General features: G+C 40.7%; 2 protein-coding genes across 5 annotated transcripts in view; one reads left to right on the forward strand and one right to left on the reverse strand.

Annotated features, from left to right (window-relative positions):
* PSME4 (proteasome activator subunit 4) overlaps positions 1-1,696 on the reverse strand; it is a 98,339-nt gene extending 96,643 nt beyond the window's left edge. The window contains exon 1 of one of the 3 annotated variants that reach the window (XM_070734736.1): positions 1,213-1,696. In XM_070734736.1, coding sequence (XP_070590837.1) covers positions 1,213-1,439 — 227 coding nt within the window. In that variant the 5' untranslated portion in view covers positions 1,440-1,696. The remainder of the gene's footprint in view (positions 1-1,212) is intronic. The other 2 variants (XM_070734737.1, XM_070734735.1) reach the window with 2 other exon arrangements.
* Positions 1,697-11,672: 9,976 nt separating this feature from the next.
* Positions 11,673-27,870, forward strand: part of ACYP2 (acylphosphatase 2) — a 70,795-nt gene continuing 54,597 nt past the window's right edge. For both annotated transcript variants that reach the window (XM_070734740.1, XM_070734739.1), the window contains exons 1-3: positions 11,673-11,885; positions 15,866-15,882; positions 20,824-20,933. In XM_070734740.1, coding sequence (XP_070590841.1) covers positions 11,834-11,885; positions 15,866-15,882; positions 20,824-20,933 — 179 coding nt within the window. In that variant the 5' untranslated portion in view covers positions 11,673-11,833. The remainder of the gene's footprint in view (positions 11,886-15,865; positions 15,883-20,823; positions 20,934-27,870) is intronic.

Below are 27,870 nucleotides of genomic sequence, written 5' to 3' on the forward strand. Positions count from 1 at the left end.
CTCTACTGTCCTCTTATTTAAAAATAGTAATAATGAAGACATCCACACTTTATCTTATACACACACACACAACATATATACATACATACAGGTACACAGACACACATTTTTCTAGCAATAAATGTTCATGCCTACCAAAACAGTCTGCATCAATTTCCGGTCACAATTCAAAGTGTTGGTTATGACCTATAAAGCCCTTAATGGCATCGGACCAGAATATCTCCGGGACCGCCTTCTGCGGTCCCAGCGACCAGTTAGGTCCCACAGAGTTGGCCTTCTCCAGGTCCCGTCGACTAAACAATGTCATCTGGCGGGACCCAGGGGCAGAGCCTTCCCTGTGGCGGCCCCGACCCTCTGGAACCAACTCCCCCCCCCCGGAGATTAGGATTGCCCCCACCCTCCTTGCCTTTCGTAAACTCCTTAAAACCCACCTCTGCTGTCAGGCATGGGAGAATTGAGACATCTTCCCCAGGCCTATAGAGTTTATGCGTGGTATGTTTGTGTGTATGTCTTGCTTTTAAAATATTTTTAGATATTTTTAAATATTAGATTTGTTGTACATTGTTTTTATTATTGCTGTGAGCCGCCCCGAGTCTATGGATAATAATAATAATAATAATAATAATAATAATAATAATAATAATAATAAAAATAGGGAGTACCTTCAGCTACTTAGTCTTAAATCCAAACCACCCTGCTTTAACCTTTTGTTAATGTATTATTTGTTTGTTTTTCCGTTTGTTTTGTCAAGTAGGTATTTGTGGTATACAAAGATCTAATTTATATACATACTAGTAAAAGAGATACATTAGGACAGGGGATGGAAGGCATGCCCCTTACTGACCTCTTAGGAATTACGATTAAGAGAGTATTATTTATTTAATGGACATGTCCTAAATTCCTGTTTCCCCTTCTTTTGTTCACTATGAAGGGAAGACCCGCTAAAGTGGGGGGGGGGGGGTTGTTGAAAGAAAATACTGGTTGATGCAAACAACCAGACTCAGAGGAAAAGGTTAAGGTGGGCTTCTAGCCAGGGTGGTCTTTGGAGGAGTTGATTCGAGTATTGCCCCCCTCCCGAGCCTTAGTGAAAGGAGGAGTTGAGACAATACTAAAGGAGAAGGGGAGGGGAGGGTTCCCCCTTCCATGCTGACCACCCGTCTTTTCTCTACCCAAATCCGCAGCCCGTTCCACCCCATCTCCAGCCAAGCTCACGTGGAAAGCTTTCTCGTCCAGAAGAGGCCGCCGGGCCAAAGCTCCTGAAGCTGAACAGCGCGGCTGAGGTTGAGTTTGATCTGGGCAAGGAGGTAGCCGGCCTCGGCTTCTAGCTTGTCGCCGTAGGGTAGCAGCTTATTGTACACCAGTTCCTTCTGTACGGCTGGAGGCGGTAGGGGTGGCGGTAAGGGAGGCGGCGGCTCGGCACCGGTGCCGGCCTCAGCCATGGCCGCCCCCTTCCTGTCCCGTTGGATAACCGCCTGTCTCCCCCTGCCGCCCCGAAGACTCGGCTCGCTGCCGCTGCGGCTTCTTCGCGTCGCCCGCCGGATTGGCCCCGGGCTGTTTGTTGGCTAGCCCCGGCTCCCGAACCCGACTGCCTCGAGCGTCTGTCACACAGCGGCTCCTGGTGACGAAGCAACAGAGCGAACGAACCAAGCGCCGCTGCCGCCGACCTTGTCGCCGTCTCCCGCGGCTGCCGCCCAACACTGCTGGCAGAGCGGGCGGGCGACGCGGAGGTCACTTCCGCTGCGAGGGAGGGGGAGGAGACGAGGATGAGCTGCCTGGAAGGAGAACCGCGAGACTGAGGAGCAGCGAGGCCGAAGAGAGGGGAGGGGGAGGAGGGGGCGCGAAGCCAAAGCGCCAGGCCGGCCGGCCTCCCTGTCCTTAAGGCGGGCGACGGGGCCTTCCCTACCCCCCACCTCCCGCGTGCTCTCTCTGAGGCGGCAGCGGCTCTCGAGTTTCCCCCGCTGCGACGGACATAGCGGTCCTAACGCATCCTTAGCGGTTGCTTAGTGGTTTTTTAAAAAAACGCCTTTCAACCGTGGAAATGAGTGTAGTAAGCGGGGGGAGGGCTAGTTCCTACGGGGAGCGTAGGTATGACTCGCGGAGGGTAAGAGAAAATTTAGCCGCCTGCGGGAGGGGCGACGCTTTTAAAAGGCAACCGGCCAAATTTCCTTCGCGTGGAACAGGTGAAACGAATGGATTCCCGAGGGCAGGAGGAGGGAAAGAGAAAGGAGGTGGATTGAAATCGGTAGGAGAATGAAAGCCGGTGAGGGAGAATTGAGAAACTTTCAGGGGGGTGCTTATTGAATGGGGGGGGGGGGAGGAAATAAAGCTTGAAAGAAAGCTTGCAAGAACAGGAAATACAAGAGAGGATGGAAGGCAAAGGGCAGGGGGAAAATGGCTGTAATCAGTGATAGGCTCCTACTGGTATGGTCAAGTAAACAGAACCTGTAGAAAAAAATTGAATTTTCTTTTTTTCCCCCTTCTGGGCTCTGGGTATGTTTTTCCTATCACAGTAAATGAGGTTGTGTTCTGCCGGGCTCTGGTATGAGTCTCCCGAAAATTCAAGGGTACAAATTTCAGACACACACACACTTGAAAGTTCAAAAACAAAATTCAAAAGAAACAAAGCACCCTTTTTGTATTGCAAAGAGCACTCCTCCCAAAACAACCTGGTAGTGTGTACAATCCCCTTAATCAGTCCTTAAGTACTTAGCTAGCAGCTGTGAAGGAAGGTCACAGCCCTCCTTCCACGAAGTGAAAGACACACACTTTGCTCTGCTTTGGTTTCAAAGTCGTGAAAAATCAACAAAGTCCAGAAACAGCAAGGCACGGTCCTGAAGAACAACGATCAGATAATCTTCCACAACGGCCAAGCCAGCACACTGCTATTTATATCAGCAGCTCTAATTACTGGAGCCCCACCCAAACACAGATGGCCTCTCTTATCTCCTGTAATATTTCTTCCATTGGTCTCTTCGATGCATAATTCTGCACATGCGTGAGTCTAACACTTCCTCATCCGAATCGACCGAAGATAACGGAGATTGGCTTCCTGGGCTGTGTGCCAAGTCACCCCCACCTTCGTCCGAGGAAACTGCACTACCTGACTCTGTTGGCAATAAAACAGGCCTATGACATGCTGATGTTTCCCCTGCATCCACCTCCACATTCCTTGGGGCAGGAGCTGGGCCAGAGCCAACCACAACAGGTTGGATGTGTATAATTTTAGAAGAGCTTTGCATGTGTGAGTGTGGGTACATACATATACAGTTTATATAGTAGATAATGTGTATTTTTGTGTGCCTATGTGTAATATGTATGTACACATATGGCATATATAATTAGAATTAAATAGTATATTTTGTATGTTCAGTAATAGCAAATAGATAGAGAAATTGTATCTCTTTGAGGCGAGGAGAGACCCTAACCCAAACCCTTGAGTGAGTGATGTCAAGTTGGCCACCTTTACGCCACTCACATGCCCTTTAAGCCACCCCGTCACATGATCATCAAGCCAATCCCACTTGGTCACATAGTTGGCAAGCCACCCCCACAAAATAAGCCACACCCACAGTGGTAGTTTAAAAAATGCAGCCCTTCACTGGTTGTAATAAAATGTTGAATAGAGGAAACGGGCTTCTATGAAGAGAGATGAGAAGGAAACCTAGGATTTGTCAATCAGAGAACATGGATCAGGGATAATGAAGAAAAAATGTACAGATAGTCCTTGATTTACAACAGTTTGTTTAGTGACTGTTCAAAGTTACAATGGCACTGAAAAATGTGACATGGCTTTTTCAAAGCAATGACCTTTGCAGCATACCCATGATCGTGTGATCAAAATTCAGATGCTTGGTAACTTGGTTCATATTTATGACCATTACTGTGTCCCAAGGTCATGTGATCACCTTTTGCAACCTTTTGACAAGCAAAGTCAATGGGGAAGCCACATTCACCTAATAACCGTGCTACTAATTTAGCAGCTTGGTGATTCACTTAATAACTGGCAAGAAAGTTTGTAAACAGGCAAAATTCACTTAACAAAGGTCTCACTTAACAGTAATTTTGAGCTCAATTGTGGTTGTAAGTTGAGGACTACCTATACTGTAATTTGTAGAGATTTGAAAGGGGAAAAGTATTTTGAAGTGGGTAGGGGTACTGTCACTAAGTAGCACCATTTTCTGCTTTCTCCAAGATCCTGGGCTGCAATGCAAACCTAGGAAAAGGCACATTGGGTTTGAGGATGTACTTTGAAATGCCTTTTGTATATGGGTCTGCAATATTTCCCAATCCATAAATTTTTTGATATTTTATGGTGTTTTATAAATGTAGCAAATTTAACTTCATTTATTTATTTATTTATTTATTTATTTATTTATTTATTTATTTATTTATTTGACTTATATGCCGCCCCTCTCCGTGGACTGTTAAAGCAGGATATTATTTTAGCAGCCATTAGCCTAGTTAACACTAAACCATGATTTGTTGAATAAACAATGAACCCTATTACAGTGACGTGAACCTTTTTTGGTTTGCATGCCAAAGGGGGGGGGAGCATGAGGGGGGTCGTGTGTGCTAAACCGGTTGTGATGTATTCAGCCACAGCCCTGCTCTAGATGGAGCAACACTTGGAGCCCTTCTAGACTTAAAGCAATAATTAAATAGACATGCAAATAATATTGCTTTGGAGATCTTTGTTCAGATCTTTGGTTGGTATGCCATTTATAGTCTTTGGGGAAGGAGATTCTGGTTTACAATGTCTCCCATTTTATTACTCCCTGATTAGATTACTAAAGAGCATGTTGCATGGGTATCTTTTGAAGTCAACCCAGAAACCGCAGTTTGTATAAAATATAACAGCCCATATGCTAGTATCTAAAAGTCATTTCTTACATATACCAATTTAGAGTTATGATTTTCACCTGCAAAGTTTGGAATAGGAGAACTAGGAGTATTCACAATGACTGAAGTGGCTATTTTAACAGTCTATATTGAGCCCTGCATTTTTGCTTGTAACAAAGGAAATAATTGAAATTTTTTACTCCTTTCTAACATGTTTCTTTAATTGAGCCAGAAAGACAATACTTTTATAATAAACATTTCTAGGCTATGAATCAGAGCTAAATCCATCTGTTCAGTTTTTGCAACATTTTAGTTGTCATTGAACACAGGCACAGTCGGTTCCTGACTCACATAATGAGTACTTTAATATCTTGAATCTAAAATTCTATTTGCACAGCTTGTAACACTAACTTTTTCCTTCTTGTTAAGTGGGAGGAATACTGACTTAGAGTATTCAAAACAGCACCATCACCACCTGTCATTTCCTGGTTCTCAGCTGGAGAACAAATGAAGAGATCCAAATTTTAAAACTGAAAGAAATGCATTTGTTCCATTGAAGAGAATTGCCACTGTGGTTATCAACTCTGCAAACTGCTCAGGGCACTTTTGCACCCGACAGCCTTCTGTTTTAAATCAACTGACACCAGCACCATCAGTTTTTAAATATGGGCAATGAGGTTTTTTGCCTGAGACTAATCAAGATTAAGTAAAAGTGTCTTGAGAGAACACTAAACAGTAATATAATTTGCTTGTTTTTAATTTATTGTATGGTGATTATTATATTATTTATATAGTATTTATGGCATAAGGATTAAGTATGAACCAGCTGTTATGTTTGCCGTGGTTTGATTTGATGTAAATTTTGTTGCACATTAGGCATCTGTAATACTTCCAGGTTCAGAGAAGAAATGGAAAGAGAGAAGCAAATATGTTGTTTAGGGGAATATCTCTACAATGACAATTTAAAAATTGGCTGGCATATTGTTATCATTGAGATGATCTTATAATCACTTCTGTCCAATGAGATGTGGCCTAATATGTAACTGGACAATAAGGACTAAAAACATAAATGTAGATCAAGTGTTTTTCTGGTTAGACTGGTCTATCAGGGCAACCTGAGATGGAGCATAGTGCTTTCGTCTTTCAGCCCCAATACAGGAGCCTTTGCAGGCAGTTGCTTTCATAACAAATCTTTATTTCTTTGTCAGTAAATATAAATTCAGGACAAATGTAGATTGTTGAAAAAGATAAAAGAAATTAGTATACTAATAAATGTGTTATAAGTTGCTGAAAGACTATCCGCATTAAAAATATGTCTTCGTATTGGCAGTTTTAGAAAAAATTGTGGAGGAATTTTCCCTCATTTCTATAAGTTATATATAGTATATACCAGTGATGGTGAACCTTTTTTTCCTTGGGTGACGAAACAGTGTGCGTGTGCACTTTCGCGCATACGTGAGTGCCCACACCCATAATTCAATGACTGGAGAGGGCAAAAGCAGCTTCCCCTGCCCCCCAGACGCCCTCTGGAGTCTGGAAATGGCCTGTTTCCCAACTTCTGGTGGGCCCAGTAGGTCCGTGGTTAGCCCACCCCATGCGCCAAAGGCTTCCCTGGAGCCGGTGTAGGGTAAAAACGCCCTCACCATCCCCCCAGAGGTTCTCTGGAAGCCAAAAACACCCTCCCAGAGTCTCTGTGCAAGCCAAAAATCAGCTGGCCGGCACACACATGCATGTTTGAGCTGAGCTAGGGCAACGGCTCCTGTGCCAGCAGATATGGCTCGGCGTGCCACCTGTGGCATCCGTGCCATAGGTTCTCCCTCACTGGTATATACTTTTTGAATGTTTGACTCCTTATCCAATGAAAGTAACTGTCTTAATTGAAACCTGATTGTGATGTGAATCTATCCAGTAAAATTGAACTGAAAAGTCTGCTTGGGCAAGAAAAAGCTCTTCACAATACTGAATTGTTAATGACAGCTTCTTTTGCTGTCAGAAACTGTTGGTTGTTACTGAAAATGCATTAAACTGATTCACACTTCTGGTTGATGTAGTTGATGGCAAACCACCGCCTTCAAGTTTCAAGTCAAGGTCAACCCACACACTTCCCTGTTGCTTAAATTCCTTCATGTGGTCCTGGACAGCCACTTGGTTGCCATTATTGGATGAAAAGAGCAAGAATTAATTCCCCTGTTTCCTAGGATACGACAGTGACTACAAAGTGTCAATTGAAGTGATTATAGATAAGTCATGTTTAGTCTGTGGCAATAGTATAATCTACAGCAGAGCTTTTTACTTTTCCCCTTAATTTTACCTCTTTTCTTAGTCAACGGAAAAAAAACTTCCAAAAACTGAAAAGGAAAATTAAAGTTAAGAAGAGACATTATGTCTACTTATTTTTAAATCCTTTTATTTCTGTTAGATGCATTTGAAATGGGTTTTAAAATATTTTAATGTTTTAAAATAATAGTTAAACCCAGATTCTAGAGTGATTTTGCCCCTCTTTATATTTATACTTCACACTTTGTGGAAAGAAGGGAGATGCACTTTGTTTGCATTTTTTAGTTATCTTAACATGTATATTGCCCTGAATTGTAATGGAATCAGGCAGCCTTATAAGTTTAATAAATAAGGCTAAACCAAACAGAAAGAATTGAGAGATGAAAAGGAATAGACATTTCAGAACAGAATCAAATTTTAGAAAAATGCCATTTGTAATGAGAAAAGGTAAGACTCTAGTTTCTACACGTAGCTATCTCATGGAGTTAGAGACCAATCATTGCAGGATACTAAGATGTCTGACTGCCTTTGCAGTGTTTATTGCTTTTTTATAGTCTTCTATGCAGCAAAAATAGAAGTAACATTCTTTTTATTGTTGAATTCTCCTTGCCAACCCTAAAGAACATCCTGTTAATACAACATAGATGAGATCACGTACTAGCAAGGGATAGTGTCCTACATCATCCTGGTGATGTGAACTGGGTGAGATCATATAGGGATGAGAGGCTCATTTGAGGTGGGAAGTTTGCTGCACACAATCTCCACATGGCCTCTACAGCTATCTTCTGTAATAATCAATAATCAATAATCAATTTATTAGATTTGTATGCCGCCCCTCTCCGAAGACTCAGGGCGGCTCACAATAATCCAGTAAAGCTGATTTGGTATCTTCTAGGTAAAAAGGTACATTCAGTCTTTGGTTTATTTCTGATCATGAGAAGAAAGTTCTCTAAATTTAGTCTGTTCAGAACTGTGTGTAAGCTTGGGCTGGGGAAAAAGAGGCTTGCTGAGTCTAGTATGTTTTGGTGTGTGATGCTCCTGAGTGCTGTAGTACAATATACAGTATGTACATCTGAGCAATAATAGATAACTTTTGCTGAAAATTGCTTAACACTGAACTTATTATTGACTAGAGATGTAGAGCAGCATATGGCAATAGCCATAAAATAGCCACAAATTCCTTAGTGTTAGAAATTAGATCAACATTTATAATTTTAACTGCCTATCAAAATCTTTCCTATTGACACCTAACACAATATTTCAAATGCCAATCCTGCTAATGATGATTATTTCAGTTATTACATAGTTATCTACTATAGAATATTATCGAAAGTGATTGCCTTCCATCGCTTGCTGATCCTTAATTGCCTCCTCTTCAGCACCACCAGAAATGCAGAAAAAACCTCCAAACAGAAATTGAAAAGAACAAGGTGATGATAAGATCTGTTAGCATACAATACATATCTGAACATTCTCTCACACTCAGCTGTGTGGCCAGAAGGCTTCTGCATGGTATTAATTTCTACTCAGAAAGATAGAAGAGAGCCTTATCCTATATTGTTGGAGAAGAAACTGATATTGACTGGATATCTAGTAAAGTTTGCAAAGCACACTCCCGTAAGTGCCTTTGAGACACTAGTATGCCTAAAATATTTGCATAGTAGTTATTTGTTCTACTTTGCTTCTAATTTTATCTAAGACCTTCTGTTTCTACTCAACCTAACACTTTGTCCTCTTTGAAACATTGTCTAGATGTTTAACTGGGGATATTGTCTGATTTAAAGATATGTAAGTTATAATTATCTGTTAATTTTTTAATCTTTTAAAATTTGCATATGCAAACATATATTTAGAATTTTAAAAATCACATATTTAATTTTTAGAGGATCATGATTATATGTGCCCTTTTGGGAAAAAACATTTCTTAAGTGAGATAATAGGAAATATTCTTCTAAACTGTAATTACTGCCCTATTCTTCGGAGAAGGGTGGCATACAAGTCTAAATAATAATAATAATAATAATAATAATAATAATAATAATAATAATAATAATAATGTTCATTAAGATTTCAAAATCTTTACAATTAATTGAAGGTATCTTATGTTAAATAATCTAAACAATTTGATTACATTACAGTCCCACTTTTCATTTCCATCTTTGTCAAGAGTGAGGCAAGTTTTGTCGAGTATAAGTGAAGTTTAAAATGAAGGTTGTTCTTTGTTAAAATTTTCCTATAAATGAACATTTATTTGAATTAAATATTTTGGGGCTCAAAGGATACTACTTAGAGCAGGGCTGTCAAACTCGTGGCCCATGGGCCAGATGGGCCCATGGGCCGTGATTTGTAGCTGATTTAGAAAAAGGGGAAAAGTTGTGATACATTATGTGACGAGTTTGACACCCCAAGCTTAGAGGAATAATACCATAAGACAACTGGATTTTTAAAACTACTGTTTATTTGTTTATTTGTTTACTTACTTACTTACTCACGCACTCACTCATTCATTCATTGATTCAACTTCTATGCCGCCCAATCCCAAAGGACTCAGGGCGGCTTACAACAATAGTACAAACACAGATATAAATAGATACAAAACAATAAAAAAGTTGAACATTATCTGAGATTAAAACATTATCTAAGACTAAAACCCATAAAAAAATTAAAATAAAAACAGTCATAGTATATACATGCACACCATTCATGCAGATGGCCATCAAGATATAAATTTATGGCCCCCAGGCCTGCCGACAGAGCCAGGTCTTCGTGGCCTTATGAAAGGCCAGTAGGGTGGGAGCAGTATGGACATTGGGTGGTAGTTGGTTCCATAGAGCCGGGGCAACCACAGAGAAGGCCCTCCTCCACGGTCCTGCCAACCTGCATTGCTTAGTCAACCAGACCCGAAGGAGGCCAACTCTGTGAGCTCTTATTGGTCTCTGGGAGGTATGTGGCAAGAGACAGTTCCATAAATAATTGTGTTTCATAAAACCTCTTTATCACCAACCAAAATCTTATGAGGACTCAGATTGTTGGGGACAATGTGCTGACTCTAAACCGCTTAAAGAGCACTGTAAAGCACTGTGAAGTGGTATATAAGTCTAAGTGCTATTGCTTATGTACAACAGCTAAAACATGCAGTGTACAGATAAATTCTACCATAGTATAATAATGTGTATATCTTCAAACTCTTAGTGATTAGATAAAATTACCCGCAAGTTGGTATAAAAGAAGAAATAGAACTGTCCTCATGAATGTTTAAAATCTTGCTAGAATGTTTCAGTTTTTAACTGCTAATTTATATGTGATTGCCAACTTGGTTTTACTGTCTGGGAAATGAGCATTTTTATGGAAAAAACTACTATTTGCCAGTGACTGTTGAGATTTCATTGATTGGGTTGTCTGCGAAGTAGGTACCTAGGTAGTTTCCAAAATGGACTTTTGCCTAGAACATGACTTCTATGATTCCTATTGTCTCAAAGATTTCCAAATACGGGTACCTGGTTAAAATTTTAATTTTGGTTAATTCCAAGTTACTTTCACAATACACAAATTTTTGCCTGGCTAATAGACCATTCCTAGATTAATCAGTGGAACAACTTGCCTCTAGAAGTTGTGAGTGCTGTACAATGGAAATTTTTAAGAAGAGATTGAACAACCAATTATCTGAAATGGTAGGGTTTCCTACCTAAGCAGGTTGGACTAGAAGACCTCCAAGGTCCCTTCCAAATCTGTTCAATTTCTTTTCTATGTAAATTCTATTTCAATTCTATTTCTATGTTTTGGCTCTTTTCACATCATATCTCCTAGTATTTACATCACCTGGGAATTTGTTTTGACTGACATGGCTGCTAAATGGTGTAACATTAGAGAAAGATACCATTCTTAATTTCATCTCTATCACATTCTACTGTTAATACACCAATTCATGTGAATTCTGGCCCTTCCAGCCCAGGTTTTATAGCTTATAAATCTCCCCCATGAACATTTTCTAAAATTTCAGCATTTATTAGTCACAATGCTTTTATACACACTAGGCCTCGATCCAGCCCTTCAAATTTTTGAGGATTTATACACAATACATAAGTATTAATTGTGATTAATAATTGATAATTATAATTATATATATAAAAAGTATAATTATATATATAATTATAATGATAATTATTATTAGATCTCTCCCCGTTTCTAAGAGGTCTGTAAGGGACGTGCATAAGTGCACCACTGTGCCTGCTATCCCTGTCCTACCGTTAGCTTTTACTTATGTTTATACAAACTACTGCTATCCTATACATGTTTGACAAATAAATAAAATTAATTAATTAATTAAAAGATAGTACATGCATTAAATGTCAGATTTAACACCTAGCGTTCCAAAGGGAGAAGTGGAGAAGGGATGCAAGCACTGCAAAGTGCATGGAGATCTCAATTGTTCTAAGTTTGAGGGATTATTTCACTTCCTTACCCCACATTCTAAGCGTGAACAGGTTACATCGATCCAAGCTCTTTAAAGTCACCCCCACCCCCTTTTTTAAAGGGTGGATTCAGCCTATCGAATTGGCGGCATTAGCCAATTGAGCTATCGCCCTCTAGTGAATCTTGAGCCTCGCGACTTTCCGTCGCGGCCTCTGCTGGCTGAGTCTCTGAGTTAAGACTAATTGCGCTTGCTGCCTCTCAGTTCTTTTCTACCCTCAGTGATTCTTCTTTGTCTGCAACCGTTATGTCCCGGATCCTCAAATCGGTGGATTACGAGGTATTCGGCCGGGTTCAAGGTGAGCAGCGGAGAAAGTTGCGAAAGCTAAATATTAGGAAAAAGGGGGCCGTGGGGAAGAGAAACGCGCTGGCAAAAATAGCTTCAGAGCGCAGGAACTGCTCTCTCGGGTTACAAAGGAAAGCTGGCAAGGAGAAGCGTTTATATAAAGCGAATTTAATTGCCAGATCATGCCGGCAGTGCTGGCTCCAAAGAGTTCTGGGCTTAATTAGTCTTAAAAGTGAATTGAAGAGCCGGCAAGGGTCTTAATGTTAATAATACACGTGCGTGACAGGTGCAGGAAGAGACACTCGCTATTTCCATGTCCCCAGCTCCATTAATGCAGCCCCAGTTACAAGTTACCATTGCCTCCTATGCTACCTTCGCAGGAGAGCCGTTCAACTATTTACTGGGATTATTAGCACCTGTTTTAAAAACGGGGGGGGGGGGGGGAATAAATTTTCATTTTAAACTGGCAACGAAAGATTGCATTATTAAATATTAAATCAGCCTTCGTGCCAAAGCTAGTCATCAGAGAGAGGAGTCTTTTTTTTTTCTTAACACGTTTTACAACAAGGGGTTTATCCACTTCAGCCATCTTTCAAAACTACACGAACACACTTCTGTGAAAGACAAAGCTGAAGTAGGAAACGGCAGCAACTTGGCCAATATTTATTTATTTATTATTTTATTACTTTATTACTATACTTATTTGTCTATTTATTTATTTATTTGATTTCTATGCCACCCTTCTGGCCAATATTTACCGTATTTATTTTTTGTTTGTTTGATTGATTTTCTATACTACCCTTCTCCTGACCATATTTGTTTATTTGATTGATTGATTTATTTATTTGATTTATTTATTTATTTATTATTTATTTTATTTGTTTGTTTGTTTGTTTGATTGATTGATTGATTAAATTTCTATGCCACCCTTCTCCTGAGACTCAGGGCAGCTCACAACAAGTAAATACAAAACATGTAGTACAGTATATGTGTGTTATCTCTTCAGGGAAGGCACCATAAACATCGTATTTGAGCAATGATTATACATGATGACTGAGCATGCCCTCAATGCTTTGGCCACATATTTTCAGGGATAGTTCAATCTGCTTGTTTTCATTGAACTCTTCCTCAGATCAGAACCAATCTTTCTGGGTTAAAATGATTGGAGATTTGTCACTGAAATGACGGCACATATGAATAAACCAGGAAAGAAAGAAAAAAGAAATGGTTATTTATATAAACCATCTTACATCTCTTTCTCTCTAAAAGAGCCAAGTATGGCCTTTCCCACAAGAATATGGCCCCTCTGATGTAGAGAGCAAACAGTTAAAACCACAATGATAAAAATAGAATTAAAAATGCAATATCTTAAAACGAAAGAGTTAAAATATATGACAACTAATTTAAAATGAAGAGCGTAGGATTAAAATTGATTGAGAGCAATAATTGGTTGCCGATCAGTTTCCGGTCACAATTCAAACTGTTGGTTATGACCTATAAAGCCCTTCATGGCACCGGACCAGATTATCTCCGGGACCGCCTTCTGCCGCACGAATCCCAGCGACCAGTTAGGTCCCACAGAGTGGGCCTTCTCCAGGTCCTGTCAACTAAACAGTGCCGTTTGGCGGGACCCAGGGGAAGAGCCTTCTCTGTGGCGGCCCCTGCCCTCTGGAACCAACTCCCTTCAGAGATTAGAATAGCCTCCACCCTCCGTGCCTTTCGTAAGCTCCTTAAAATCCACCTCTGCGGTCAGGCATGGGGGAACTGAGATATTCTTTCCCCCTAGGCTTCTACAATTTATGCATGGTATGTTTGTATGATTGGTTTTATAACAAGGGTTTTTAGCTGTTTTTAGTATTGGATTGTCACATGTTGTTTTTATCACTGTTGTTAGCCGCCCCGAGTTCACGGAGAGGGGCGGCGTGCAAATCCAATAAATAAATACATAAATAAATAATAATAGAATCATAATAAAATATTTTCCTGGTAGGAAAATAATATAAAAATAGATACCAACTGGGCAGGGATGGATTGCTCATATCTGCTGCTACTGTGCGTTGCGTGCGTAGCTTCAGTTGTTTCGTGTGCATGTGCTAGGTGCACCAAGCATGATTTTGCTTCTGCGCATGCACAGGAAGCAAAAATGTACCAAAATCTCACATGCACAAAAACGTCCCCTCTGAGATTTTGTTTCTGTGCATGTGCAGGAAGCAAAAAAATATGATTTTTTAAAAAAAAGATGGTGGCGCCTGAAGGACTGACCCTAGAGCAGTCGCGTGCAAATTGTGCAATCTGGCACCTGCTCCTGGTGCGCAGTCGCCTACCCACTGGGTCGCACTGGTAGCAACCCATCCCTGCAACTGGGCTTCTGTGTAAGACATACTGCAGTTAGGAATTCAGCACTGTAAAAACATGAAAGTGCATAGGTGAGTTCCACATCTAAAAGATGTGGAATGGAGAGTATGTCTCTACTGTACATGTAAAGAAAAGCTACACTTCTCTGTGCATACATCAATATTTCTGAATTGCTATACAATTTGGATGTATCTTGTAAAATATGCACTGTATATATGAATCTATGTACAGTGGTACCTCTACTTATGAACTTAATTCGTTCTGTGGCCAGTTTCTTAAGTAGAAAAGTTTGTAAGAAGAAGCAATTTTTCCCATAGGAATCAATGTAAAAGCAAATAATGTGTGTGATTGGGGACACCACAGGGAGGGTGGAGCCCCTGTTTCCTCCCAGGAGATTCCTAGAGAGGCCCCATGGAAGCTTCTCCCCGCCTTTTCGGGTTACAGGAGGCTTGGATTTGTACGTGGAAAATGATTCTTGAACACACAGTTCTTATCTAGAAAAGTTCGTAAGTAGAGGTGTTCTTAGGTACTGTATTTTTTGCGTTATAAGAGGCACTCCCAAAAAAGGTGGATGGTGCCAGTCCTTTGGTGAATAGCCAGGCCATGGAGGTGGGGTCCTTTTACAGTGCCAAACCACGCTTCTTCTGTCTTTGTCATTGCCTGTCTCTTCTGTCTCTTTTCCACAGTGCAGGAGTCAATAGGTAGAGTTGGCACATGAGAGGACATCGATATGTGATCTCAGGCTCCCCCATTATATATTTTTTGTCATATTTTTCTCCTCTAAACCTAGGTGCGTCTTATGCAGCCAAAAATACAGTATATTGTTATACTACAAAGTCCATGTTGTGTGGCTTTCACAGCCTTGGTGCTTCAGGAATTGCCAACTCCCAAAACAACAGAAAACAGTTATTCTCAGCTGCTTTGATTTAAATATTTTCTATGTTACAAATCTATTATATTGTAACTCAATTAATTGCTAAATAAATTTTATGTATGTAATTAAATTTATATGCCTCCCATCTAACTATACAAAGTGACATAATTGAATATATTATTTTATTAAAATATTTTTACTACCCTATATGTAGCTATGGTAAGTAAAATCAATAGAACAGAAACCAAGTAGCATGATAAAAATAAAAATGATAAACTGTGATAAGGTGTTTCCCCCCCCCTCTATTTATCAGTTCTAAATGTTCCTGAGTCCCACTGGGATTGGGCGGCATAGAAATCAAATAAATTAAACTAAGTAAATTAAATTCCCCAAAGAAAGAACCCAATAAAGAAACTATACAACAACTTCCAACTTTCCTATATTACTTTTAGCTCCAAATAGAGTTCCATAACCCAGATGTGTATCTCATTAACAGTAGAGTCCAGTGAGCAATCTTCCCCACTGAATTTAGTTATATATCTCGATCTCACTGGATCTACGGTATCCATTATTCTTCCAATTTTCTTGGTTTCCCAAAAGTTGTTAACTTTTCATCACTTTTCATTTTACCAAAACTGCTGTCAAAATAACAATTGTCTGGCAATCTTTGCTTGGTTGTTATAATGCTATTTTATGAATACAAATGAAATGTTCCATTGAGCAAATATTTATAGTTTTATTTTCTTTGTATTCTTTTTTCACAGGGGTTTGTTTCAGAATGGTAAGGCACCATGAAGTACATCATCTTTGCATCACTTCTCTGTAACTTTTTTGAGAGTAAAATAGAAAGCCTGTGCGGAGAGTTTAGAAATCTGCAATGCCAAGTTTCGGTGTTAATCTGGAGAGTTAAGTATCATATAACTACAATGCGTGCTTTAGTGGAAATCCTTTTACAGTAGAACCAGGAGTGGGTTCCACTTACCTCCGCCACTGGTTCACATCACAATGTTTTGCGCGTGTGCAATCACTCTGCTCATGTGCACACGCATGTCCCCCTCGTGCAATTCTGCTTCTGTGCATGCTCAGTGGCTATAATCAGCCCAAAACATATCTGAGGAGCTGATCAGCTGTGCTTAGGGCAAAAGAATAAGGGTATGTGAAGAAACCTTGGAAATGAACAAGAAATTAAATGGTAATCCTGACTTTAAGGCAAATTGGGGAAAGTTAGCACAAATCAGGTTTCTCTGTGAGAGTCATCATTTTGGTATTCATTATATAAAATTTATGAGCTGATCAGACTCAGTGCTTGAAAAAGAAATTCACAGATTTGAAAAATGAGGACTTTAATGCTGAAAATATTTATAACACTTATTATTTCTGGGCCTTTCCACGCTGAAGTATGTAGCGCATTAGAAATTGCTTTGCAATGGCTACTAGATCAACAGGACTGAGATGTTGTACTGATCTTGCAGGATTTGGCTGCAAAAAAGACAATTCTCTTAAACAAAAACAATTATTTCAGAACATAATTTTTAAAATGCAGTATAGCCATCTGAATGGACCTAATCCAAATTCTTTTGAGCAGAGAGTGCAAATTATACAGTTATTTGGTTCTCATAAAAAATAAATGCAGATGAGAATATTTGTGTATGGATTTTCTCTCTCCTGCCACAGAAGCATCCTTTATGTCTTATCTTGAAACTGTAAGTGCCAGGCTCAGAACAAACTTATCTTAAATCTTGGCACTTATTGTATCTTGAAGCAAGTACAAATCATAGCTCAGATCCTAAACTTCATAACATTTGCAGCATTCATGTGAAATGCTTCATTAAAGAACTTTGATTAGGGCAGAGTGTCTCAAGAAGATAAGAACGTAATTTCAAGACTTGTCATATTCTTGATGGCCTAAACTGAATAGCATTTATAGTAGTTATCTGTGTTGTGCTACACACAAACTTTTTTTTAAGCAGATACATTTCTAAGCAGTTATGAGATGGAGTGAGGCTGTGTATTAATTAATTAGAAGGATTTTTTCCTTACTTGCTTTAGTTTTTCTGCAGAAATCTATATAAGTAAAGTTGAGGTTTTATGTTATTACCTTATTCTACTGCTATTGGACTAGTGCTATTGGACTGCTATTGGACTAGTGGGATGTAGGATCTCCTGCACCAGCAGGGGGTTGGATTAGATGTCTTGCAAGGTCTCTTCCAACTCTAATAATAAAATTAAATTAAAAAATACTGCATCAAAAGCACTCGGAAATCATTGTTTTTCTTCCCCCCCCCCTTGCCCTACACTTTTTGCTCTTCCCCTTTTCCTCCCTTATTTTCCTATTATCTTTATTTTTCTTCGTATTTTGGTATTTTATATTTTGTTAAACTAATAAAATATTTGAATCCTGCCTTATAGGGCTGGAAAAGATGTTGGAGGTCTTCTAACCTAATACCTTGCCGAAGGCAGGTGTATTTATGCCATCTTGGACAAATGATTGTCCAATCTTTTCTTGAAAACCTGAAGTGATGAGTTACCTGGCTCTGAGAGGCAAACTGCGCCATTGATTAATAGTTTTCACTCTCAGGAATTCTTTCTTATTTCCAGGTTGAATCTTCTTCTGACAAGCTTCCACTCATTGCGTTTTGTCCTTCTTTCAGATGTTTTGGAGAATAAATTGATGCCCTCTTCCCTGTGACGCCCCTTCAGATATTGGAAGACTACTGTCATATCTCCCAAACCTTTTCTTCATTTGACTGCCCATACCTACGTCTCTTAGCTGTTTATTGTATGATTTAGCCTCCAGGCTCCTTATCATCATTATGGCTATTCTCTGCATTCTTTGTAGTGCCTCTTCTTTGTATCATTATTGGGAGAGGGAAATCTCATTTTGCAGTAGTTCAAGACAGATCCCAGACCATGTTGGTTGGCAGAGAACAGCTTTAGGATGGTACTTAGGGCACTACCTTCTCCTGCCTCCTTTATAATATATACAATACATGAAATCACTGGGCAATATCATCTGTTGATACTGACTGAAGTATCTTCAATACATTTATGATTCATCCAGCCTTCCAAATAAAGCTTTTTTATATTCTTTCAGGGTGTGCAGAGGCTGCAAGAAAAGAACAAGTTGAGGCTATGTAGTCCAGTAGCTATAGGCTTTAGGTCCTCCAGATCCAGGAACTGGAATGTTTCTATCATTGGATCTTGGGCAAGCTGGGAGTCCTAGATTCTTAGCTCCTGCTCAAAGAGCAGATGGCACTGTTGCGTGAGGGACCTTTGCACAATAGAATTTTATTTTCCAGTCGCAGATAAAAGGAGATTTGCTCGGGGTCACTTATGTCTTAGTCACCTCCTGATTGAATTTATTTTATTTTATTTAGTCAATTCTTTTTATGCCACCCTTCTCCTTAGACTCAGGGCGGCTTACAACATATTAGCAATAGCACAGTTTAACAGAGCCAGCATATTGCCCCCACAATCCGGGTCCTGAATTAATGTAATGAAGCCTTGATGATTATTTGGAGTCTTTAGTTTGTCCAGAATGCAGCAGTTCAATTAGTTTTGGGTACAGTCCATTACACTCATATGATTACTAAATGATCAACATTGGCTCCCTGAAGATGCGATTCAAAGTGCTGGTTATCATCTTTAAAGCCATACACGGCATATGACCAAGCTACTTATGAGATAGCTTATGTTAGGCCCAAGGAACCAAGAATGGCGTAAGGAGTTCTTCTGAATTATTTCTTTATTGTTGCTTGCCTGTAGACAGCAGTCTTGCCAGACTAAAGCATTTATCTGTGTAACTACTTAATATACTCTGCAAAATGCTGAGGGGAGTTCATGTTTACTTTTTTCTGCATATCAAATACAGTGATACCTTGTCTTACGAACTTAATTGGTTCCAGGATGAGATTCGTAAGGTGAAAAGTTCGTAAGACGAAACAATGTTTCCCATAGGAATCAATGGAAAAGAGATTAATGTGTGCAAGCCCAAAATCCACCCCTTTTACCAGCTGAAGTGCCCATTTTTGTGTTGCTGGGATTCCCCTGAGGCTCCCTTCCATGGGAAACCCCACCTCTGGACTTCCGCGTTTTTGCGATGCTGCAGGAGGGTCCCAGCAGGGGAATCCAAGCATTGCAAAAACAGGCGCTTCGCTGGCAGCGGAAGTCTGGAGGTGGGATTTCCCATTGAGGGGAGCCTCCGGGAATCCCAGCAGCGTAAAAACGGGTAAAGGCAAACAAGTATGGTAAACAAGTATTATAAAGCAAACAAGATATAAAGTATAAAATATAAAATGGACACTAAATCGGGTAATTGAAGTACCTAAAGGGGACTCCCCTCAATAGAATGCAAATATATGGAGAAAAACATATGTCTTAATGGCTTTTTTATTAGCAAGTGGATTTGGAGACTGATACAGTGTATTTTTCTACGTCCCCTAATATAACTGTTTAAATTAAGGCCACAGATATTTTGGCACTAAATGTGGTACAATGTGGGCCAGAATCACAGAAAAAAGGAGCTCTTTCCAGTAAGCAGAGACAAAGAGGTTTGGAATACAGTGATACCTCATCTTACAAACCCCTCATCATACAAACTTTTTGAGATATGAACCCGGGGTTTAAGATTTTTTTGCCTCTTCTGAACTATTTTCACCTTACAATCCCGCCGCTGCCGGGTTACTGCCCAGAATAATATTTTTAGTTGTGTGACTTTACAATTCCTTAAATAAATAACCAGTTAAAAAAAAAAGAATACAGACTACAGGATTGCTACATTAGAATGCTTGTATGTAGATTTCTCATGGAAAATAAATATTCCCTGGAATTCCTGTATTGTCATTTACCCTTTTTTCTAAATAAATATTTCTAATAATTACTCTGAAAGACTTGTTCTTTGTGTAAACTGCCTTCAATCCAAATTGTTAGGGGGAAACTCTGACACCTACTTAATACTATTTTATTTAATTCTTGTTTTATTTTAGTTATATGAATGACGCTGCTGTTAACATTTATTTCAATCTATGTTGATTTTCGCCTTTGAAGTTATTCAAACACCCGTGTGACTCTTTAACATAATCATACCTATTATTTTTGGAAAATGTTCTAAATATAATTTTAGAAAACCACCCCATACATATCCAAGGTCCCTTCCAACACTATGATTCTGTGCTCTCTATATGCAACGGAGAACATGAAGTTCATTCTATTGCCAAATCTAGAAGTAGCAGAAATTTAGGACAACCTTGTTGATGTTTTAGAAGAAGACTAGGCCTTAAAAAGCAAATCATTGAATAAAACTGAAGTTTTGAGACTGAACTGTACAGGTAGTCCTTGACTTATAACCATTCATTTAGTAACCATTTGAAGTTACAACAGCACTGAAAAAGTGACATGTAACTGTTTTTCAGACTTATGACTGTTACAGCATCCCCGTGGTCATATGATAAAATTTGGATGCTTGGCAGCTGACACATACAGTATTTATGATGATTGGGATCATGTGATCACCGTTTGCAACCTTCCGACCAGCAAAATCAATTCATTTAACAACAGTGGCAGGAAAGGTAGCAAAATGGGGCAAAATTCAAGTGTGTCACCTAGTAACATATATTTTGGGCTCAACTGTGGTCATAAGTCGAGGATTGCATGTATTGTCACAGTTTTAAATCTTGAATGCATGCTGACTGTATCTTCTTCTTCTGTTTGTTTTCCAAACCAGTACACAGAGGATAAAGCTAGGAAAGCGGGTATAGTTGGCTGGGTTAAAAATACCAGACAAGGAACGGTTACTGGACAAATACAGGGTCCAGAAGAGAAAGTGAATGAGATGTAAGTACACTCTTTCTTTGGTGTGCTGGCTAGCTTCACTAAAGTTTGATTCAAATGCTGCTGCTAATTAATAAAGAACAAGCTTTCTAAGGATAGTGAAATTTAAACAATTAACTGAATGAATTTTCTTCAGAAGAATACTAAACTCTGATAATGAGAACTTAAAACCTCAAGCAAGCTAGAACAGGAAATGAGAACTAAATGATGGTTCCAGACATTTCAATATTGACCTTGATAATGCTAAGAATTGTAGTTCAGGAACACTTGAAAGGTTTCCCTCATGATCTAAAACCTTCCAGGGGAAGTACATCTACTTTGTTGCTCTCCATTTTTCTAATACAAGTTGCTGTACTTGTCATTCATTGTGTTTTCTTCATATTTAATCATAATCACCTAATTTTTGCAGTACCTCTGATTTTGTTTATCGGAGCTTTTAAATCTTTTGCATTTTTTGCGATTAGAGTAATATTAATATAATTCAGGCTGCTGATATTTCTTCTTCCAATTTTAAAACTGTGCTTGCCTTCTAATCCGGCTTCTAGATAGATAGACAGACAGGAACCAGATAGATGTACAGAGATATAAACACATACACAGGGCTGACAATTGTGTTGGAAAAAACTATAGCCAATTATGTGTGAAGGAGGCAAAACTAAAGTAGTTGGGGTGAAAGAAGTAGCAGAGCCTTACAGCTTTCTACATTTCCAAGGGGAATTGTCAGTTCCTGTAGCTTTCCAGTTTGGTAATGATTGAAGTGTTGATCCAACTTCATATTCTAGTAATAGTGTTTCTTGAAAGTTGGGAATATCTCTTAAGACTCTTGGAGGTTGACATATTTTCTCTCAGACTTTAGGTATATTCTTTTCATCCTTGTTTGATCTTTGAATCAGTTAATCTGTCCATTAGCATCCTTTATTATTATTGTTGTTGTTTTGTTTTGTTGTTGCTATTATTATTATTATTATTATTATTATTATTATTATTATTATTATTAATTAGATTTGTATGCCGCCCCTCTCCAGAGACTCGGAGCAGCTCACAACAATAAACACAATACAAATCCAATACTTAAAAACAGTTAAAAACCCTTAATATAAAAACAGTCATACATCCCAGACAAAACCATGCATAAAACGAAATGGCCCGGGGAATCAATTTCCCATGCCTGACAGCAGAGGTTGGTTTTAAGGAGTTTGCGAAAGGCAAGGAGGGTGGGGGCAGTCCTAATATCCGGGGGGAGATGATTCCAGAGGGTCGGGGCCGCCACAGAGAAGGTTCTTCCCCTGGGTCCTGCCAGACGACATTGCTTCATCGACGGGACCTAGAGAAGGCCACCTCTGTGGGACCTAACCAGTCGCTGGGATTTGTGCAGCAGAAGGCGGTCCCGGAGATATTCTGGTCTGATGCCATGAAGGGCTTTATAGGTAATAACCAACACTTTGAAGTGTGACCGGAAACTGATCGGCAACTAATGCAGACTGCGGAGTGTTGGTGTTACATGGGCATATCTGGGAAAGCCCATAATTGCTCTCGCAGCTGCATTCTGCACGATCTGAAGTTTCCGAACACTCTTCAAAGGTAGCCCCAAGTAGAGAGCATTACAGTAGTCGAACCTCGAGGTGATGAGGGCACGAGTGACTGTGAGCAGTGACTCCCAGTCCAAATAGGGCCACAACTGATGCACCAGGCGAACCTGTGCAAACGCCCTCCTTGCCACAGCCAAAAGATGGTTCTCTAATGTTAGCTTTGGATCGAGGAGGACGCCCAAGTTGCGGACCCTCTCTGAGGGGGTCAGTAACTTCCCCCCCAGGGTGATGGATGGACAGATGGAATTGTCCTTAGGAGGCAAAACCCACAGTCTTATCAGGGTTGAGTTTGAGTCTGTTGACACCCATCCAGACCCTAACAGCCTCCAGGCACCGGCACATCACTTCCACTGCTTCATTGACTGGGCATGGGGTGCAGATGTACAGCTGGGTATCATCAGCATACTGATGATACCTCGCCCCATGCCCCTGGATGATCTCACCCAGCGGTTTCATGTAGATATTAAATAGCAGGGGAGAGAGGGCCGACCCCTGAGGTACCCGACTCTGACCCCCCCACTAACACTGACTGTGACCGACCGGAGAGGTAGGAGGAGAACCACTGAAGGACAGTGCCTCCCACTCCCAACCCTTCCAGCCAGCGCAGAAGGATACCATGGTCGATGGTATCGAAAGCCGCTGAGATGTCAAGAAGCACCAGGAAAGAGGATAAACCTCTGTCCCAGCCCACCAGAGATCATCCAGCAACGCAAGCAAAGCAGTTTTCGTGCTGTAGCCAGACCTGAAACCCAACTGGAGCGCCACCACCTTCTCGACAACCTTCCCTATAAAGGGAAGGTTGAAGACTCGACGATAGTTGTTAAGAATGGCTGGGTCCAGGGAAGGCTTCTTGAGGAGGGGGTGCACAAGTGCCTCCTTGTAGGGAACCGGGAAGGACCCCCTCCCCAAAGAAGTGTTGACAATCTCCTGAACCCAGCTCCGTGTCACCTCCCTGCTGGCCGAAACCAGCCAGGAGGGACACGGATTCAGCAAACAGGTGGCGGAACTCACAGCTCCAATGGCCTTGTCCACTTCATCAGGTGTCACCAGATCAAACTCTTCCCAGACAGGTGGACAAGGACAGGCCCCAGTCACCTTGACTGACTCGTTGTCAGCCGACTCTGTTATCCAATTGGTATCCTCAGACCAATTTAGCAAATTGGTCTGAGATTTCAGAGTTCAGAGATCTTTTGGAGGACTTCCTTTGTTTTTGAATATTTGATGTTTTTTATAGATGTCATAATATTGCTCTTTTCTAGGGTTGGCTTCTCTTCTGGGCAGTTTCCTCCATTTGTTCTGATTTCAAATTTGTTTTTTTCTCATTATCTTTGTTAGTCTTTTTTCATATCCATTACAGTGGTGAGTTGCTACAGGTATGGTCTGGTTCTATGAACTGGTAGCAGCAGTAGCTGGAGGCCCTGCCCACCCGCCCCAAACTCTTCTGCTTATTTTATTTTATTTTATTTATTTATTTAATTTATTTATTGGATTTGTATGCCGCCCCTCTCCGCAGAAGTGTCGCGCAAACCCACAAAGGAACCTGTAGTGATGGGATTTAGAACCCATCACTGATCCATTATTAACAACTTGATTTCATCCCCAGAGTTGCTCTGATTCCCTATCAACAGTTCAGGACTTCAAGGCAATTTGCAATGTTCTCTGTGAAAGTATTAGACATGTGCTCCAAATCATGCTGTGGAAGCTGATTCGTGTTTTTCTTTAGCTTAACTTGGACCCTGAATGTGAACATTATGTCATCTATTCTACTCTTAATCCTTTTGCTACCTGAGCTCTTCTGTCTTGTTGAAACAATAATAGAATCAATTGGGCTTTAGTGTACTCCATGTATATAGAGACATTGCTTTATTTCGGGGTGGGTTCTACTTACCTGCCTTACCGGTTTGCATCACAACAGAAGTGCATGTTTTGCGCTTGTGTGCTTCGCTCACGCGTACACACACCACTTCCTGGAAATCATCCTTTGTGCATGTGTAGTACTTAAAGAACAAAACAAAAAAACAAGATGAGAGAACCTGCTCAGGAGCGCTGCCGGTTCTAGCGACCCAGGCCCTCATGTTATTACCAGTTCTATAGAACCAGTCTGAACTGGGGGAAACCCAACTCTGCTTTGGTTGTTTGAAGACTGTTAACTGTATACCCAAACTTACATTTATATAAATGTAAACCAAAGCATCCCAATCCAACAAGAAGGAATCCAGCCTAATTCAGATTAAGTCAATAGGGGGGGAAATGCAGAAGTTTGAAATAGGATAGTGCAGGCTACACCCTTCTTGAGCCTTTACATTTGGTAATATTGTAAAGAGGGTATGATTCTATCATACCCCCAAATTAATTTTTTATTTTTATTTTTTGCTGAAAGGAGAAAATATACTGTAAAATTTTATTGTAAACCATGCTTGTCAAATGTATTTTAAAAGCCAAATTTTAGATCTGGCCATTTGCCAAGAGGAAATGGATGAAGGCAGAATGGAAGCTTGTTAGTTTAGTTCCTGAAAGAAATGAATCTGAGCATTAAGTACTGAGAAAACAAAACAATAAATCAAAACAACTCATTATATTACACTGATGAGAAGCAATTACAACACTGGAGAAATGGGATAGCTGCGCTACGATCACTAATGTATAATAACTCATGTGAATATATATTTGGTGACCTGAGTTAAGATACTGATTCTTCCAGGAATGTACAATTAGGATTAGAAATCAGAATACTGTAATTATATTTTATTTTATAGTTTTGATATTGCTCAGGTATGTTAGTCAACTTTGACCAATCTCATACCTTCCAAAAGGGACTAGAATATTAATATTTGTTTTCTATATGCCCTAATAATCTGCATGGATTCCCAATTGTTTAGCAGAATAAATTATTAAAACTAAAGCAATAATAAAGAACAAACAGTACATAATGTAGATAGTACTTCTCATCCAGTAGCAGTTGCTACCGGTGCGGAGAAGGACACTGCACCAGTAACGAAAATTGAACTGCTCACGCAACTTCACGTCGCTGGCGTACACGGATACGCGTCGAAGCAGGTTTTTTATTCTGCACATGCACAGAAAGAAAAATCTTACGAGGGGACACATGCACGTGATTTTGCTGTTTTTTTGCTTCTACACATTCGCGGAAACAAAAAAGCCACCAAAATTTCATGTGCATACGCGTCCCCACACAAGGTCTTCCTTCCTGCACAAAATCTCCCTCGGAAGTGCGCGCACGCACACTGGAGAGATGAAGCTGCATGCGCAATGCACCAGGAGCAGCAGTTGCAGCAACCTCCGTCTGTTCTCATCATACCTAAGGGCTTTTGAATTTTTTTTACTGGTTTCTAGAAGACCAATCGATTTGTGTGTGATAATATGACTTTTGGGGGAGGCTGTTATAGAATTTGGAGGCCACAGGAAGGATGTTCTCTTAAAGCAGGGATGTCAAACTGGCCCACAGGGTGTTTAGATTTGGCCTACAGGGCCACTGTGGAAATAGCAGAGGACTGGCACACGGTGCCTCTGCCAGTGAAAATGGAGCGGCCCTCCCGAGCTCTCAGCGGAAACAGTTGCAGGAAGTTTGGGAGTCCCTTTTTCACTGGCAGAGCACTTGGGCCACCACAGATGATGTCAAGCTGGCCACACCTACCCTGTCCACGCCTCCCCCCAGGTCAGACACAACCCTGATGTGGCCTTCAATGAAATCGAGTTTGACACCCCTGTCTTAAATTGTCAGCAATGGGAGCATTGTTGGTGAACATGCACTGGATGTATTATTTTCACAAAGAAAATGCAATCCTAAAGGTCAAGCCGTGTTTGAGATTTATCTGCTAAACAGGGCTTTGAATTGAACCTATGAACCTATAGGCAGTAACCTTAAGATCCTCTGAGGGAGAGTTTCTGTCACAGAGTGTGTGTGTGTGCTTAACCCAGACCAGGTTAGCTCCAAGCGATCTCATATAAACTGCAAGAAGTGAGGCCACTTTAGACTTTGCTTCTGAAGTATTAAAACTATGGTAAATATCAGCAAAATGCTGTGACAAGAAGTTACCACAGCCAGATAGCAGAAATTACCACAGCCAGATTGCTTCCTGAAAGGAACCTGCAGTCTTACACAAAGTCCCTTCAGGCAAGTAGAAAAGTATGAGCACTTTTCATTGCTATTACTGCCACTTTATAGTTCAGATGTGAGCTGGTGCCTGTGCTGATCAGATTTGTGCATTTCTATCAATGAAAACCTTTATTATTATTGTTGTTGTTGTTGTTGTTGGATTTGTATGCCGCCCCTCTCCGCAGATTCGGGGCGGCTAACAACAATGACAAAAAACAACATGTAACAATCCAATTTAATAAAACAACTAAAAACCCTTATTATAAAAACCAAACATACACACAAACATACCATACATAACTTGTAATATCCCCCCTGCTATTTAATATCTACATGAAACTGCTGGGTGAGATCATCCAAGGACATGGGGTGAGGTATCATCAATATGCTGATGATACCCAGCTTTACATCTCCACCCCATGTCCAGTCAACGAAGTGGCTGTGGGTTTTGCCTCCCAAGGACAATCCCATCTGTCCGTCCATTACCCTGGGGGGGGAACTATTGACCCCCTCAGAGAGGCTCCGCAACTTGGGCGTCCTCCTCGATCCACAGCTCACATTAGAGAACCATCTTTCAGCTGTGGCGAGGGGGGCGTTTGCCCAGGTTCGCCTGGTGCACCAGTTGCGGCCCTATTTGGACCGGGACTCATTGCTCACAGTCACTCATGCCCTCATCACCTCGAGGTTCGACTACTGTAATGCTCTCTACATGGGGCTACCTTTGAAAAGTGTTCGGAAACTCCAGATCGTGCAGAATGCAGCTGCGAGAGCAGTCATGGGCTTACCTAGGTATGCCCATGTTTCACCATCACTCCGCAGTCTGCATTGGCTGCCGATCAATTTCCGGTCACAATTCAAAGTGTTGGTTATGACCTTTAAAGCCCTTCATGGCACTGGACCAGAATATCTCCGGGACCGCCTCCTGCCGCACGAATCCCAGCGACCGATTAGGTCCCACAGAGTGGGCCTTCTCCGGGTCCCGTCAACTAAACAATGTCGGTTGGCGGGCCCCAGGGGAAGAGCCTTCTCTGTGGCGGCACCGGCCCTCTGGAACCAACTCCCCCCAGAGATTAGAACTGCCCCTACTCTTCCTGCCTTCCGTAAACTCCTTAAAACCCACCTTTGCCGTCAGGCATGGGGGAATTGAAACACCTCCCCCGGGCTTGTTCAGTTTTATGCATGGTATGCTTGTGTGTGTGTCTGTTAGTATATGGGGTTCTTTTAAATCTTTAAA

Source organism: Erythrolamprus reginae, chromosome 1 (assembly GCF_031021105.1).
Source record: "Erythrolamprus reginae isolate rEryReg1 chromosome 1, rEryReg1.hap1, whole genome shotgun sequence".
Classification (NCBI taxonomy): domain Eukaryota; kingdom Metazoa; phylum Chordata; class Lepidosauria; order Squamata; family Dipsadidae; genus Erythrolamprus; species Erythrolamprus reginae.